This window comes from Musa acuminata, chromosome BXJ3-8 (assembly GCF_036884655.1).
Source record: "Musa acuminata AAA Group cultivar baxijiao chromosome BXJ3-8, Cavendish_Baxijiao_AAA, whole genome shotgun sequence".
Classification (NCBI taxonomy): Eukaryota; Viridiplantae; Streptophyta; class Magnoliopsida; order Zingiberales; family Musaceae; genus Musa; species Musa acuminata.
In genome coordinates this window covers 431,321-449,382 of record NC_088356.1, presented here as the reverse complement: position 1 = coordinate 449,382, position 18,062 = coordinate 431,321, and the positions used below count along the sequence as shown (strand labels likewise).

General features: G+C 36.5%; 2 protein-coding genes across 9 annotated transcripts; one reads left to right on the top strand and one right to left on the bottom strand.

Annotated features, from left to right (window-relative positions):
• Window positions 1-175: 175 nt before the first annotated feature.
• On the bottom strand, window positions 176-9,407 carry LOC135643999 (uncharacterized). Of its 5 annotated transcripts, none has more exons than XM_065161338.1 (8): window positions 8,673-9,406; window positions 8,495-8,563; window positions 6,208-6,687; window positions 6,063-6,131; window positions 1,589-1,750; window positions 1,313-1,471; window positions 809-1,211; window positions 176-708 (listed from the first exon to the last, which is right to left on the bottom strand). In XM_065161338.1, the coding sequence occupies exons 1-8, from the start codon at window positions 9,294-9,296 to the stop codon at window positions 599-601; spliced, it is 2,076 nt and encodes a 691-aa protein (XP_065017410.1). In that variant the 5' UTR covers window positions 9,297-9,406; the 3' UTR covers window positions 176-598. The 5 variants fall into 5 exon arrangements, 4 of the variants coding, with proteins under 4 accessions (XP_065017410.1, XP_065017411.1, XP_065017412.1 ...); XM_065161339.1 differs by having other exon boundaries at window positions 809-1,144; window positions 1,261-1,471; window positions 8,673-9,404; XM_065161340.1 differs by lacking the exon at window positions 6,208-6,687 and having other exon boundaries at window positions 8,673-9,407.
• A 1,414-nt stretch (window positions 9,408-10,821) lies between these two features.
• Window positions 10,822-17,522, top strand: LOC135644603 (uncharacterized). 4 transcript variants are annotated; one of them, XM_065162331.1, is made up of 8 exons: window positions 10,822-11,126; window positions 11,891-12,057; window positions 12,142-12,233; window positions 12,886-13,052; window positions 14,597-15,638; window positions 16,668-16,825; window positions 17,258-17,362; window positions 17,467-17,522. In XM_065162331.1, exons 4-7 carry the CDS (start codon window positions 12,919-12,921, stop codon window positions 17,358-17,360), a joined length of 1,437 nt encoding a protein of 478 aa, XP_065018403.1. In that variant the 5' UTR covers window positions 10,822-11,126; window positions 11,891-12,057; window positions 12,142-12,233; window positions 12,886-12,918; the 3' UTR covers window positions 17,361-17,362; window positions 17,467-17,522. The 4 variants fall into 4 exon arrangements, with proteins under 4 accessions (XP_065018403.1, XP_065018400.1, XP_065018402.1 ...); XM_065162328.1 differs by having other exon boundaries at window positions 17,258-17,485; XM_065162330.1 differs by having other exon boundaries at window positions 11,887-12,057; window positions 17,258-17,485.
• Window positions 17,523-18,062: the final 540 nt, after the last annotated feature.

Genomic DNA, 18,062 nt, shown 5'->3' with positions numbered 1-18,062 from the left:
TGAGATTTTGAATAGTGGCAATCGTAGTCACTTTCACTATGGACAATGAAAAACAAAATAAAAATCCACTTTTACATTTCCATGATCGGACTGACTGTAAGTAAGCAAAGCTTTTACGTTATGAAACGTGACAGCAATAGACTCTAAACGAAGTCATCAAACCACACGCAACAAGTACCTAAAAAGACTCGTATGCTTCACTTCTTTTTTCCTTCTTACTCTTCTACTCATCAAACCAAAAAAGTCTTGTGTCGTCAAATACAAGATTCTTTTGAAGACTCGAGAATCCAGAATAACAAAATAACAAGTACCGATTGTGTCTTTATATACATCAAAAGAATAGAAAGAATAGAGTCACGATTTACAACCACAAACTGCATTTCTATGGACTAGAATTCTGAAAAGGAAATCGACCATAAGAATGAATGGTGGACGACAAACTCAGGGTTGGGTTTACGATTATTCTTTCTCATTTAAGACCGATGATGTTGCAGCATGATTCTTGTTGCTTCATATGAAATGAAGATTTTCCGACACTTGTGGTTTCATTAGAATCCTTGACTGGGTGCCTTTGCAAGTCTCTGAGTCTCTCATATTATTAGACATGTAAGCATGGCAACTGAGGAGGATCACAAGATATCCGATTGGCCCAGAGATTTGCTAGCTTGACAAAATAATATTCCCCACACCATAGCCCCATTTTCATATCTGTCCCATTTTTGGAAAAAGAGGAGATAAGTTCATGAAAGATAGTAATCTTTATGAATAATAACCAAGGGAAGAGAGTTCAGAAGCATTCACACTGTACCTTGTAATTCTTCCATGGAAAATAATGATAATTTGCAAATTCTTCTGTCGTGATTAAAAGAATAGTGAGAGAGATCAAGATCACGAATGATTTTGATGGATGCAAGGAGTGCTTTGGCCAAACCAGCATATTCTGCATCATTGGCATTGGAAAATTTTTTAAGAGATTCCTCCAGACCAGAGATAGTCCATGCCTCCGCACACTTATCCAAGCTTGTTGATAATTTGCTTAAGCTACCACAGTTAAGTAATATCCAAGGCTTGTAACGTTTCATGGAGGCTCTTAATACTTCCGTAACTCTATAAATCTCTCCAAGGGCAATGAAATATTTAGCTTCTGCAGGGGATGAAATTTTGCCAGGAGGAAAGATATTCAGTGCTGATGAGTAACGAATTTGCCAAATCTGTTACAGGTTTGGATGAAAGTTAATTTCAGTTAGTATGAGAGTATACCTCCAAATAAAATTTGCATTAAGGTTTGTGCTTGAACTGATTCTTTTAAAACCTTGGCACCATGCTGCAACTCTTGAACACAAGCCACAGCCATATTAGACCATACATCAATATAAGCACGCTGCTCCTCCCTGGATGCTAATGCCAGAATGTGAAGTACTGAGGTGGTATGCTCAAGAAGTTCAATTGCTGCACTTGCCTCTTTCCCTGCCTAAAGCAAGCAAATTAGTTTCTAACAGCTCATAAGTTCTGGGCATCATACACGAAAGTTTGGAGACAGATTTTTTAATAATTTTATGTATAAAGCAAATAGCTAAAGAATACTTACTGACAAGATTCTTTCTGATAGGTGATATTCTTGCTCAAATGCTCGAAAGTTTGGTTCTTCTACAGCTTTAAGCAGTTGACGAACATAAACATCTACTGGTAGGTGCTCCCCCCTTATAATATTTCTAGTGCCCTTAGCTTCTTCCAGCTTCTTATAAACAGCCTGAAGGAGGGTAAATAGGCATAAACATAACTCGATTTGTTAAAAAAATTTGTAAAAAATCTAATTAAAAATGCCTAACTAATTTTAACCACCCAAGAGAAATGAGAAGCCAGGAAGTATAGCTTATAAAAATATATAAGATTCAAAGTAAATCATACTCAAATGCAAGCAGACTAAAACTAAATGATAAACGTGCTATGACTTTTTTGACACAGAAAAAATAAGAAAAAGACTAATAAATTAATTTGTTAAATGACTTTCAAGTCCAGGCCAAATATAATATTACCTTCAAATGAGTAGGGGAAAAAAAGAATATCACCCTGTGATGTGCGATATGGGTGCTTAAAGGCAACAATAGTGCTATGTGTGCTATGCAAAATATTCATCATATTATTGTTTCAATACAATAGAAATTAGCATTGTAATCACATTACACTCAGGCATATTTCCAGAGGTTTATGTATGAATTATAACTTCAAGAAGATATAAAGGTTCATGAAACCAGTGTTATTAAGAGCACCCTAGGGGCTCATACAAGCAAAACGAGATGCTAGCATTATGAAAATTATAAAAAATATAATAAAAATAAAGATAAATTTTAAAACAAGAACTTCAAACAAAACATGATCTTTATATCTTAATATCCAAATAAAAACATGATTTCTTGCTAAAATTATTGCATCTATGGTACTTTTGCTGCAAAACATACAGTAAAAACATTAGAAACTTTTGCATCCTTATAATAATTGTACTTTCATTAAAAGTTTGTTTAGTGCTTCACAATGGTTCTTCTGATTTACCTATCGATGCCACTGGAAAGGTATCTTGTTGTCATGTTAAATTGATGTCACAAGGAAAAGGGAGAGAAGAAAAGGAGGAAAGAGAGAGGAGTCAAGCGATGAAAGGGGAAGGGCAACAATGGAGGGAGGGCAGCAGAAAAGGAAAGAAGGAAAGGAATGAAAGAAGAAAGGGAGGAGGGACGAAAGCCAGTAGGGGGGAGGACAGTGGTGATGACTATTGAGGTAGAGAGGGCAATGACAGTCAATGCTAGCCGCAAAAAGAGAAGAGATTAAAAGAAAAGGGAAGAGAGATGGGAAAGAAGAGACCAAAACCGCAATAAGAGATGGCCACACATAGAAAAGAGGAGAGAAGAAGAGTGAAGAGGGAAAAGAGAAGAGAGGATGAGAATGGTAGAGCACATGTGAAGAGAGGGGAGAAAGAGGGAGGAAAAGAAAAGGAATAGGAGAGGGAAGGGAGATAAGAGAAGAGGAGACATACTAACAAAAGAGAGGACAGGCAACCAACAATGAGAGATCAGTGGTAGAAATGCTAAGGCAGGGGACGTGTTGGGTGCACCCCTTGGGGGGAATGAGAATTAGTTTTGGAACGGATTTGGATGACTGGGTTGCTCAGGGTAGTCCAGGTGAGCACCTATGAAGCTTAGAACCTCAACTGACATGAGCGGTTGAAGGCACCTCAACAAGGCACTCAGGCCTCACGTTTGCCATGTCAGAAAACCTCTTGGCATCATTACTTGAAAGAAGTTTAATTCCATTAGTATTTCTTCCATATGTTGGTTAAATGGTACCCACATTTTTCAAGAGAGGGATAGGTGTGGTCCTAGAAAATTTTACCATAGGCATTGATTGTGGAGCAGCATAGGACCGATATGCCATTGGGATCTGATTGGAATTGTCATTCCAAGTAAATGTGTTAGACCATATAGCGATCAAATTATATCCTAGAACTAGAGAAAATGAAAATTTAGCTTATGAATTCAGCAATCCTGGCTTTTGTAAGAATTTTTATAAATTGGGTATGCTGTTTTGGAAATTGATCTTTTAGGACAAGGTCTCTGTAGATCAATCTCCCTAAAATTACAATATCCGTGTCTGACATTCCTCCGAGGTCGTACAACACTTTCATGATGCATATCGAACAATAAGTCAAATTTTCATTTACCTTTTTTTATGAAATTGGATGTTGCTCAGATATGGAGCGACACTCAACTATGTGGCTTGATGCATATGTGATATAATTGGACAATGAACACTTCTTACTTTGTGACGAAGAACCATCTAGCTATATAAAAGATTTTAGAAGAGTTTATTTCAGGCAAAGAAATCAGCTAAAAAGGTCATTAATTAATTGACCTAGAAACTATAAGGGTTGTGTGAAAAATTAAAGTCTTTTGCTCTTTCTAAGTGCTAACCTTAGGACTCTATTTTTGTATTAAGTACACTTTTGTACTAAGTGCACTCTTTTTCTTCTTAGCTATAATAAATTGTCTTAAAGTTGTTTAGGTATCCTAGAAGTCACATTTTGGATTTCTGAAAGGCATATAATTTCCCTAGGATGTTACTCTTGGGACTCATTGCCTACATTGATTGTATTAAGGCTCATAAACCCCTATAAATAGTGGGGCTTGTCAATAGATCAAGCACTTTATATTTGAATGTAAAACTTGCATCTTCTCTACTCTTCTAGGCTCTTACTTGCCTCTCTAATCTCACTCCTCTATTGCTTTCTCTATGCTTCTCTGTACTCTCTTCTACAACGGTTGGTATCAAAGTAATCAAGATTACTTGATTCATTTCAATCTTAAAATTTCAACTTGTAATATAACAATTTAAGTCATATCTTTGCAGATAATTCAATATCAACGAAAAAACGATTGGGAACATACAACAAAGTTGTTCCTTAAAGCCCGAAAAAATTAATTCACTATCCCTTCCTAATTTAGATAATTTTTAATGAAATTAAACTAAACTTGCATTTAGTTCCAAATTAAAAACCTAATCTATGTTTTTTTCCTAATTTTCAAGTATTTTCCAAGGGTTATGGGGAGTTGGTACCATCGACAAGCCCCACCGTATCAACACATGGTATATTAGTATGGAGCAGAATGTGCCATGCCAACCGGTTAGCACAAGAAGTCGAAACTTGGTTTGAAGTACGCAATGGTGAAGATGCCTCAGATCATTCTGGGTGATAGACTAACCATACCAAATGTTAAATCAATTAGCATCAATTTCCCTAGAGTTTTCTCCTACCTACATATTCTACTAAAGTGTTCTTATATTCCAAGTTGTCAACATAACCCTTCGATTTTGGACAACTTTTTTACACGCATCAATTCAGAATAATGTGAGGACCCTTGCTTATTTTGTACCACATCCAAGCATTAAGACCTCTCATCCTACACTTGACACTTCATGGTACCCGATGTTGAAGATGCCTCACATCACTTCCAAGTCACAAACAAACCCTATAGTGAAAGTGGTTGACATAAATACTTATATAATATAATATAATTTTGTGCTAGACATCAGTAGCCTAACACAACCCTTTACCTTTTCCATACAGGCTAGGGACCTACACTAGTAGTGTCTTTTTTTATGTTTAAGAATATTGTTGATAAACCTAACATTTTCAAATTAAAAGTTATATGTGATGGATGACATAAGCTTGTTTCATAAAGTTTAAGTTGATTTGATATTGCTAATAGGATTGTCAAAAACAACATGTAGTGTCTTTGACGACATATGATCAAATGAATGCAATGACCTCATCAATCAAGGTGGTCTATCTCAGGAAGCACGATGCATTTCCATTTGTTTTTCTTATTCATGAACTTAATTTAAGAGGTTGGATGAGAAGCTAGAAGGCTCATAAGATGGTCTTAGGACCACTACTATAAACAGGTTCAGTCAACCATGCAATTAAGCACGCCTAAGCATCAACTATGCAAGTGTGAAAGTGGTTACTAATGACTAAGAAGAAGTATCTCAGTTGGTCAACTGCAATTGTATTTTTAGGCATGGGTAGTCTTTGTGCAGTGTCGTCTGGACCAATTTTAGACAATAACTGGTTACAATTTAATCATTCTTAACATATAAGATTTTGATATTTTACTGATGTAGATTGGTCTAGTTACATATTATGGCAGTGCTTATCGGTAATAAAGATCTGCTATAACTTATTTAACATCATTACTATCTGACTAATCAATCTCCTCACATTATATCTGTTATTCATAATACACAAAATAAAGGTCACAGCTATATGGCATAGAGATGATATGAATAAATGAATTAAGAAATAAATTATAAAGTGAACCAAAGGCATCAAAAGTAATTGATTAATGTAAAATCACCTATGGTTTTGTACTAGTGTTAATATAAGGTAAGAGAAAGAGAAGGTAACAATAAAACAAAAAAAATGCTTCACATATAATAACTTCCTCGAAACTTAAGCATCCAAAAGTAATATGTCCAAGGAAAAGAGACCTCACATTGTAAATCAAACTCACCTTAATTTCCTCTTTTCTTTTCATTTCTATAATTTGTTCACCAGAAAGAGAAGCAACTCCATATGCTTTCTGCAAATAAAAAACAATTTCCTTACCTAATTTAGTGAAACAAATAGAAGGAATTATATGGTTGGATTGCACTAACCTCGAGATTATCGAGATGGCAATTTAACAAGAATATCGATTCATCTTTCAGTCTGTGGTAAAGATCAACAGGAGTGTTGTATGACAAATTAGTTGAATGATATTTATTTATTTCACATGCAGGATCCTGATTGCTAACCACTAATTCCAAAGTCTTTAGGAACTTCCATTGAGTTCCACCAAGATCATGATCCCTCTGCACTGAGTCAACCATATCTGAGTTTTGTCCCTTCTTTGTGGCATCTTTTTCAGAGTAAATAGCATCCTCCTGATCAACCTCAATAAACAAGTCCAGTATGTTGTTACTAAGACCAGCAGATGGACCAGAAATTATATCCTTAGTTGCACTCCCCACAAATGTAGGTTCATAGAAATACCCATTCTTATCATGATATGGGCTTACATCAGATTCTTCTTTAACACTGCTGTGAGAATGAATAGGCCAGTCATCTAGGTTACTTTCTCGCATGCTTCTGGTAACCTGAAAATTTTTGAACAAAGGGGTTATGTGATTATCAGATGTGTATCCACAGATTAATGCTCCTAAACCATATTCAAAATAGCTGACTATAATTTATGCCCTCATACATGATATAAAATACTTAGTATAATAAAGGATTATAATGGCGCCAGCAAGGGTTTATCTTGATTAAGGTGTTGACTGCATTCACCTTTGTTTAGGAACCACAAAGCCAATGGTCAAGATTGTGTGTGAGCAACCAATACCAGCAGGTCTATGCACCTAGTATGCAGCTATAGTTGGTCTATTCCAGAGTCTTAGTTAAACTTTGTATTTAATTATAAAGAAAGTAGTATATCAGGAAACCAGAACAATTATATGAAGCATTATAATAATTTAAATAGCTCCTGATCCTAGATTGACTGGAAAGGGTTACACGAAATATGTTTAAGAGGTCAGATGAACAATGAGATCATATGCACAGAAGTTTCTAAGTGATGCAAGCCTCGTGCATTAACTGGTATCAGGGCCAAGTTCCACTCTGACTATGAACCTGATTCAGAAAACGTAGTTCAGCACAAGCAATACATGCCTGCAGAATTTGCAAATTTCAAAAAAGAACCATCATATAAACAACCGGTTGACAGTCATCAGCAACTTAAACAATTCAACCACTAAAATATTTTTGCCAGCTTATAGCACTGAGTACAACTTCATGTGAAGCTAAAAGGACCATTGTCTGACCGTGCTTCTTCTTTCCGAAGGCAACTTGAATGTCATCTATAGAAACGTACATTCAGTAAAGCCTTCCTTCTTCATATACTAAAAGATAATCTAGGAAAATCCTTTGAATAGTCCAATCAAGTCCATAAGGGACAATCAGGACTGCCATATGCTGATCAGTAGAAAACTACCCAGGCTGAAATCCATATAGGGTAGAAATCCAGTGCTTTTTTTAACATGAAGAGAATCAGAATGATTGTTGGGTCCCGACACATTCGACTCAGCATCTTGAATATTTTGATTTTTCATAGCTTTAAAGAGAGAAGAACAATGCTTTAATAAGACTGTCAAAATACATATCAATCAATGATGTCACAGCTCCAAGGAATAGAGAAACACAACTTCTTGTCCAGTAGTTGTTACAACATCATTCTGGAGAAAATTACCACTGAAATTCCAGAACCCATCTTCACCTCATTTATTGCTAGTCTCCAGGCTGGAAAACCAATCATCTTCATTTTAGGTGTTTCTTGTTTTATCATGAACTTCCAAATCCTTAGGAGAACTAATATCAGAAAAAAGAACCTGTTCCATCTGTAATTTGATTATCAACATCTTGTCCATCATTGCTAACATTCATATAACTATTTGTTTGCCAGTGAACTCCAGATCCAATTTGAATAACCTTCACAGTATTCTTTTCAAATCACAAATGTACATCACAATAGCTCAGGATGAGAACGCACCTAGTTATTTTCTTCAAATATGAAAAATAATTGGCAGATGTATTCTTCACTGGAACATTCAAGTTCTAATGCTAACGGGAAATGCAGAAGCTACTGCACAAGTTACTGGACTGAATGCACCCTGTAGATGTCAAGGGTGGCTAAAATGCAAAAACAGAAAACAAGGAGGGGCCAAGTGAAGAGGCTGCTGATCCTCACCTCGGATCTCTCTAAAAAGGGTAGCTAAAATGCAAGAACATACAACAAGGAGGGGCCAAGTGAATAAGCTGCAGATTCTCACATCGAATCTCACCGAAAAGGGTTGCTAAAATGCAAGAAAAGAAAACGAGGGGCCAAGTGAACAGGCTGCCGATTCTGACCTCGATTTCTCTAAAATCCGCAGTTTCGGTGCATTGAAGACCAGATTTCTCGTTTCGTATTCCATCTTCCTGAGAAAAAGAGAGCCAGAATATGATCAATCAGCGAAAAAAGATAACCAAAGTTAGACCACGCCGCCACCATCAGAACTCCCATCATCGATATCAATATTATCATCACCTTGAGCACCGAATTGGGCGACGAGGAAGAGGCGTCCTTGTATTCCCAGGAGCTCTCGTCGGAATCGTCCTCCTTCCCCTCGGCCAAACAAAGGCCATCGTTGTCGCCACCGACCGGTTGGGGAGCTTGTCCATAGAGACTGGTGATCAGATCCCTCAACTCTCCATGCGCGGCGACAGGTCCCTTGCGATCTCTGGCCGGGATCGAAGAAGATAAAGAAGCAGAGAAGAGGACGGGCGGATGGAGAGGTTCCGGCTCATCCACCTCCTCCTCCCCAAAGATCGATAGCGGCAGGGCACCGCTGGGCTTCTCCCACTGCTTGACACCGGCGATCATGTCAGAGGCGGCGGCGTACAGGGGAGGGAAGGCGTCGAAGAGGGGCGGCGGAGATGGGGACTCGACGGGGTGAGATCCAATCGGGCTGACGACGAAATCGCCCCAGTCGTAATCGTCCTGCTGCTGCTGCTGCTGCTGCGTTGGCGGCGGCGGTGGGTGAGACGGGAAAGGTTGGACGGAGGAGGCGAACTTGAAGTCTCCGAATCCGTCGTCATCGTCGAAAGAGAAGGAGTACGCGGGGGAGAAGATGGAAGCAGCAGCAGCAGCAGGAGCGTGGATCCCCGGCATGGTGGCGGTGGTGGTGGCGAGGCCGCCGAGCCGGAGGAGGAGGGTACGAGCTGTTTCTCAAGGTGTTCTGTTGTTGGGGTGGGTAACCGTGAGGCGCGACTTTATGGTGCGGCCATAATTAACGGGCCGGGAAATGCCTGATGAGGAAAGCCCCGCCGACGCAGCGTGGGGCTTGCTTGTTGTTTATTGACCGGTCCATAGCCAGACTTACTCGTGCTGTAAGTGGGGTCCGATTAAATTGTTACCTTGCGCTCTCAACTCGGATCCAACACATGTTGGATCCAACAAATGGGTTGATCATGGATCGGGTAGAAGAAAGAGCATAACAAACTCAAAAGATATCGATGCTCATGCACTTTTCCATTAATAATAGACATGAATGATAGAATGGGATAGGAGTGATATTGATCAAACATAGAAAATAATATTACCCTAAAATATATAATATATATGGGAATTAAATATAATTTTTAAGCTTTGCATAGATGATAAGGTAGTGTTTAGGTTATTATGATTATGAATAAAATATTATAGTAGTGATACAGATGAAATTTCTCGAAATTGATGCGACCTAATATTGTCTTTCAAAAATAACAACTTATCTATCTTAGAGGGTAATATCTATTTCGATATATTGATCAATATTATCTATATTAAAGAAAGCAATAAGGTAATATTGTGATTTGAGGAATGAAAATATATACTAGTATCCGTCTAAATGATGTACCTAAGGGGTCATTTTATTGTGAGTTTGTCTAACCGTCGAAATGAAATATAGAATTAGTTGTGAAACAATATATTCCCTAATAGTTGTGAAAAAAAAATAAAGTATATTTCTCAAGAGCTATTTTGATTTAATTGTATCTCGCGAATGTATTTATTTATGAAACTTAATGACTAGTGGTCGTCGCATCAATCTCAATCAATTGGTCGATAAACTTTAATATATATACTCAAAACATTTCATTTTTTTAAATATTTATTTTCTTATAAGTATAATATTTGTAAGTCAATCAATATATTTGACCTTACAAATAAAGTTGATATTTAATAATTTATCGACTTTCTCTGTGATGATCGATAGATGATCATGAGAAAATCTCGTTGGATCTAAGTTTTGATGAGAAAAATAATTATTTTCGATACAATGATATTATGAATATTAAAAAAAATATTGATTCTCCACATAAGTATGAAAACAAACGAAAAATAATTTAAAATATAATTTAGATATCTTCTTGAAAAATATGAATATAATCAGATACAGAGTAAAAACTTTATTAGAATTAAGATTTGTCTTAACCAAAATTATCCCAAAAATAATATCTGTCTATTAAAAATTTAAGAAAGAAAACCAAATTAGATAATTTAGTCTGATTCAGTTTTGGGGATAAAAAAAAGAGTGGAAATAAAAAAAAACCAAAGCCGATAATTTGGTCCGGTTCAGTTCGTGCGATCGGAACGACTCGGTTCGATCACGGTCTGAGCAATCTACGAAGAAAAACCGCAAAACCCTAACCATGGGGTTACCCGACCCTCTTATCCCCTACTTCCGATTTCGACGCTCCCCTCTCCCCTCTTCCCCGATTCCTCTCGTCGGTCCGTCTGTCGCTCTCCCGGACCCTTCGTCTTCTTCCTCGCGCTCTCTCGTTCCTCATTTTCTGGCGCTAGATCCTACTTCCTAACTCTCTCTCTCTCTCTCTCTCTCCCTCTCTCTCTCTACCTAAATATGACAGCCGTTGAAGATACGCTGTGTCGGCGGCGACATACAAGCAAAGACTGGCATTAGGTGGATGTCGGACGGCAGCAGATTGGGCTGCGAATTTTGAGGTTGGTTTTCATTTTTTTTTCCCCTTTGATTTCGTTTATTTGTTCTTTTTTAATGGAAGTTTTCATCTGATTCGAATGTTAAGTTCGGTATATCATTTGATCGTAGTTTTGGTTTCAAAGCAGATTTATTATTTTCAATCAATTTTTATGTTAGCTTTTCTCAATGACGTAGTAGCCTTTGGGATTTCTAACATTATGGATTTCCGATTGATGTCTGATTTGGTTATTGGGGTCTTATTATTATTATTGGTTTTTCTATTATCTATTATTTGATATGATCGCTAGCTGAGGGGTTTTAACCTTTTCTTAATGGTGACGTCTGTCAAGTTAAATTGGATTGATTGTGAACCAGCCTGGATACGGTCCTTAAAGAAGTTCATTTTTATGGATATAATGTAAAGTTATTTTGATATTAGGATTGGTCTTTAAAGAGTTCTTGGTGCCTTCATTTTGCTAGAATTTTGTGGGGTTATGAAATTAACTTTCCCCCACGACTATAGTATATGAGAAAAGCATTCCCTGCATTGTTATTCTCCTTTACTAATGCAATAAATATTTTAATTTAATAATTTAGTTCGATAGTGCGAGGCCTTTTATCCAACTCGAACCAGAGATACCTTTAATTTTGTTTAGTTGATAGTGGTGTAATTTGTTCTGGTTTCAAATTTAAGCAACTTTGTAACACACCCCTTGTTCCTCTAGATTAAGCTATATCTAAAACAATAATTTATTTATGAAAACAATTTAAATTTTGGCGAAGGAAGGCTGCAATCTCGGGCTCAGCCAGGTGGTGCACAGGGCGAAGGAAGGTTGTAAAGGCCGCAGTCGACGGTGTAAGATGGAGTAACGAAGCATCAGATGATGGAGGAACAAACGACAACGACGACCTAGGGTTTCTCTTCTGTTGGCAGAAAGGGTCGAGCGCTGAGGAGTAAGTGGTAGACACAATTAATAACATTTATGCTATGGAGAAGATTGACAGTGGTTGATCATCTTGTTGTGCTTCCGACAATAGAGCTGTGCATGATAAGGACGTGGAATGCCTAAGCTTAAAGAAGGGATGCAAAGCTGAAAAGAAACATATTCTACTTTCTATTACTTTGTAAGGTAATAGGTTCTTCTGAATTCTTGGACCACCTTATTTATTTTGGGTCATGAAGTCTTTGGTTCACATGTGGAAAAAAGGGTTGAGGACTTTACTTTCCTTGCAAGTGTCATGAAACTAAATTATGGAGCTCTTTTATGTTTTAAATTTTAGATATCAGGTCTTTTTAGTAATTTCAGTCTGTATATGAACCGTAAACTTACATTTTAATGGGTTGGATTATTTGCTTTTTGACCATGATTTTTTTATTTTTCCTAGTAGAAGACAACTGTGTATAATCTATTGGTCATGGTTTGCCTTATCGGTGTACCGATCAGTTGTTGGTATGACACATATTGAGTTGTACCGAGCTGTATTAACACATGATACATAGGGGCATACTGATATACCGCCTGTACCAGTCTCCTATTGGACTGGTATGTATCGCCCGTACCAAACGGTATGTCACAGTACGACAAACCTTGCTATTGGTAATCAAGATTCAATATTGCTTTTGTTGTGTATATCATGATTTACATGGCCAAGTTATTCTCTTTCCATTAGTAAATGCTTTAGATGTTCTAACATGAACACCTCTGGCGTTAGACTGTAATATACACTGTGAGATGTTGTTGTCTTACTTTATGGCAAACTTCATCTCTTGACATTATGCAGGTTGTATCCAGAAGTTGGTAAACATTTGGCAGCATGCAGGGTCTAAGCACTAGCTGTGTTCAGCAAAGATTTGCTTTAATTAGATGCTGTGATTTGAAAGACAAGAAGTCTCGGCGTCGAAAAACAAGGGAGGAAAGGAGAACATTGGTGGAGTCTTTTATAGACAAGTAATAAAAGTTTCCTTCAACAGCTGACTTCTTATCAAAGGAATTATTTGCTAGTTTGTTGCATGAATTTTGTGTTTATCCTTTCTGCCATGAACATTTTTATTGTTGTTGACCATATAATTGCAACTTGCAATAGTTAATGGAAGTTTATAATATACAGGACTTCTTCAATTCAACAAATCATATTATTGTCATTAGCAAGTAGTATATGCAGGATTGAAGTATAGCACAACCACCTTGTGCTGTCCAACACAATAACTTAGATGTGTCACATTTTCTAGTGCAACTTTTAATTTACAAAATATAGCAGCTAATCAGTGACAAATATTTTAATGTAAGCTTATTTGCCTCATCCTATGAATTTTGCATCTAAAATATTCTTAAGGAACCCATTTAATGTAGTGATCCAAAAGCCATTTTATGGATTATGCTATAGTTGAAATGAAATCATCTATATTTTCAACTTTCCTACTATCTTATAGCTACAAGACACAATTTGCCTCTATATGATAATCTGGAAATCTTGATTTATTATGCATGCATCACTAATCAAACTTACAGACTCAATTTCCCTTTATGGATTTTCTTAACCATGACTGTATACCTACTCTACTATTCTTTGGTTCTCTTTAATTATTCTACTTTTGTCCAGTCACACTTTTGCAGATTCATTGAAGTTCTTGGTGCATTATTTTTGTCTGATTTGGAAGTCTTTGATTGCGAAAAAAAGTGACCCTTTTGCATGATGCTCCCGCCAATGTGGCTTTGGTTATGGTTTATGTATACAGCCTTATCTCTACAAGTAGAGAAACTATTTTTGTGACTCGAACTCCGATCGTTTATAGCATAATCATTCATATCACAAAGGAGCAACCTAACCATTGTACAAAGGCTCACTCTGACTTGGATGTCTTTGATTGATTTTTCTATCTTCTATGGCTTGATTTTTGTACTTGATACTAATCCACCTCGGATTGTACTTTTAAATTCCTTATAAATGTTAAAGGTATTAGACTTACAAGGTTTGTGATTTCTTTCTTCATTTATACCCATGTAATTTCTTCATCTATAATCTAGTAATGTTTGTGCTTATTCAGTATGTAACACATTATGACATGTAATTCTATCTTAATCAATTCAGAATTAAGTGATTATACATTTCCAAGTTTTCAGTCATTGAAGTCATTCTGCTATGGTCACAAAGCATTGGAGAGTAATGTTCTGTCTGCAATGTTCTTTGATTTCTTTCATGTGGTACATAACCAATGAAATATAACCATCTGCATTTGTTATTTTGGGAGCTCAATTCTGTCTTCTGCACTATTTGCAACTGGTTTATCCTGTTTATGCAAATCTTTGCATATATTATTTACTAATTTTAACTATGCATTTAGGAACAAGTACTGAAGTAGCATTTTATATCTGACATCTTGAAGATAAAACTCATTGTAATGTTTATGCCATATGATCTCGAAGTTATTCAAAACTGTGTTTCACATTATCAGAATGTGTTACATAAAACATTGTTAAAAAACTGCTTTCAGGTACCGAACATTAAATAATGGAAAATTTCCTTCTCTTAATCTAACACACAAGGAAGTCGGTGGGTCTTTCTACATAGTAAGGGAGATTGTTCGAGATATAATTCAGGGGAATAAGGTGCTGGGTCCTGGTAGTCCAAGTATGAAAGCACTTACCCTTGAAGATTGCTCGGAGGAACATGAGTCAGAAAATTTTGCCATCAATCCTCACTATGAAGTGTTTACATCATCTATTGAGCTTGCAGTTGATGAGAAGCAGATAGAAAGATCCTCTCAAGCACACCTGGGCGAAGACAATGAACAATTAGTACTACCTGATTTCAATGAAATTATTGTATCTGGTCAAAATAATCATTTGTTCTCTCATGTCGTAGAGCACAGTCCCGATCATTTACAGCAATGCTCCAGTGGTGATAATGAGCATGATCGTCTAATCAACACAGAGTCCAAGGAAGTGAACTTGAGAAAGCCATCATCGTGGACATATGACGAGACAGGAAACAATGAAGAAAGTCGTTCTGCAGTTCACGGTGATATAGAAAGAAACAAATTTCATCAGGTTAAGCAACCAGAACCCTTGTATGAGACTTTGTCAATTACTTCTCCAGAAGAAGAGCTGCTGCTGAATGAAGATGTAAAAAACAATTGCAAGAGTCTTGCTGAGACAGTTAACATGTCAACAGAAAATGGGAATTATGAGACTAGTACGGCAGATGCTTTACCAGAAGAAAAGGTTTTTATAAGCTCATTGACCACATCTGATCAATTGTTTAGTAATTCAGCTTCCTCTGAGGAAGAATTCTCTTCATTGGTATCTTCTGCTATGAAGACTGACTCAGACGAATTAGTTACACCCCAGGATGTTGCGAGTATCCAAAGTTTGTCCAATGTGCAGGAAGAGTCATCCAATGACGAGCTTTCCATTCCAAATGGAACCGAGCTTGTAGAAAATACCTTTCCCAGTTTAGATGATAAAGTAACAAACTCCATGTCGCAGGTATCAGAAAATCCGATTTTCCCTCCATCTGGCATTTTGCAGGCTGAGGTCAGTTTCTACAATCATTCTTCCTTGTGTTGTTATTTACCTGATTGTATGATACTTTGGCATCTTTATTATTTTGTGCCATAATATTGAAGCTCTCTATATTTTGTACTTGTTACTGTATCACACATTTTCTTTTGAGAAATTTTATTTTTACCCTCCAAGGAATCTGTTTGTTATGTGATCAAGTTTGTTTGATCACAGTAATTTTAGCAATTTAGTATAAATTGAAGAAAAATGATAAGCTAGAGCCTAGTAGATGTAGTTTGATTAAGAGTCATAGTTACAAATTTGTGGGAATAGCTAGAATCTACTAAAGTCGGATGGAGCCGACAAATTTTAGCCAATTTTAGCTGATATCAAAACCCGAAAATAAGAAAAAGAAAAGGGAGTACGAGTGAAGGAGAAGAGAGAAGTTGAGATAAAGAAATACAAAAAATATAATTAGAATTTAGAATTGTAAGACAGAGGAGACACGATATTTAATTTTTGTTGCAATCATTACATTTGCCAAGTACACTTATAGTTGCAATATCCTTTGGTCAATGTCATATAAGATAGAGAGAAGCAATAAAAAAAAGAAAAGGGAAGAGCGGAGAGGAGTCTTTATTTATTTATTTTTGTATGTTCTGCACTATAATTGAAAATGATTAATGAAGCAATGGAGTTATAGTGGGACTTATGGATATATTCAAAGTTACATATTGATAAATTTTGAATATTTTGTATGGTATATAAAATAGTTATTATAAAATATGTGTGCAATTTAATTTATTTACTCAAACATATAGTAATTATCTTTAATACAACAATAACAATGACAAGTCGGCAACAACATATAGTAATTATCTTTCGTGATTCTTTTATTTTTTTATTTTTTATAATGTTTTTATCTTTTATATTTTTAGTATCACAGATAGTTATTCTTCAGCATCATTTTTTTTCGTCGTATATATATTTTCCCCATGCTAATGTCACCGCATGTCTGACAAAGTGGACCAATGGAATTATTCTCGTATGCCATTTTTGCAGGCACCACCTGTGCCTAAGGTTTATGATATGGAGATTTCCAGGCAAAAAACTGAATGTGCTTCTCCCGAATCACTTTTGCCAACCATGCAGGAAATATCAACGATTCCATTAAAGACTGGGCATAAAACTGAAGATAACAGGATGGACAGGAGTAGCAGGTAAAACTCAACGTGGTTTTTAGTTTGTTATAGATGATTCCAACAATTTTTTGTACTCCAAGCGATCCGGTTGATAAGCAAAAATAGGCAAAGAGCTTAGCATAATATCCTATCTAGGACATTATCAATATTGACAATGTACTTTTATTTGTGAAAGCCCCCCCATCCCATTCAGTAGTTGATTTCATTCGCGGGAGTTTTATCTTGCTATATCTAGTCTATATGACATTATGGGCCATATGCTCATGACTTTATTCTTTTTTCTAGTGTTATCAAGTGAATGAATGCGTTGTGGGTCTGATTAGGACTGGAGGAGTTTTGAGAAACGGGTCTTGTATGATAGTGTATACCACCAGTTCTAAATAAGTAGCAAATCTTTTCGTAGTCATAGATGTACTCGGCATTGACTAGCAATTTCTTGTGCCTTTTCAGCAAGTCTGCAAATGCTAACGAGGAGATCCAGTCCAAAACCAATCCAGTGTGGAATGCAATAAAAGCTTTTGTGACTGGTTTTATCAAGTTTTGGTCCGAGTAGAGGTCTGCCGTAAAAAAAAAAAAAAGTGTCATTTGAATCCTTTTCAGGTTTAGTCATGAAAAGATGAATCCACTTAAGCTGATATCTACTTTTTTATCCATTGAAGGATGCTCTTTTCTTGTGCATCGATCGCAATTCAGTGCTCTTGGTTGATGATATGCACGCCTCTGCTCTTGTTTTTGCTATATTACTTGTGTTGATGATCAGCTGAAGCATGCGTCGGGGTTCCTGCTTACCATGAGTATAGGATGCAGCTGTAGTCAGGTATCATGAATCTATACCAATTTGGATGAATGAGGTTTGTTTCTTTTTATCGTCAATCCTCCAAATGAAATAAATTTGAAAGGCCAACGGCGTGTTTGTGTTGTTACCATATTTGAGACGTCCCCAATTAAAGAATAAAAAGCTAATAAAGTTGGAACTTTTATATGAAAATTACTCCAATTTTTTTAATTCATCGTCGAGAGCCCATCCAACAACATCCCACCGCCTCGATTCAATAACCCTATCTATGCATACGTATTAATTAAACCATTCATTAAGGGTAGAAATACATTTAAATTGGTAACAAGTAAGACGAAGAGGAGGAATATTACAACAACAAACCATTGAGCTTAAGATATAACACCGCAAAGCATAAGCATTCACATTCAATCGAAACTTACGTCTGCTTTGCAGCATTGTAAAGAAAATATATGTTTT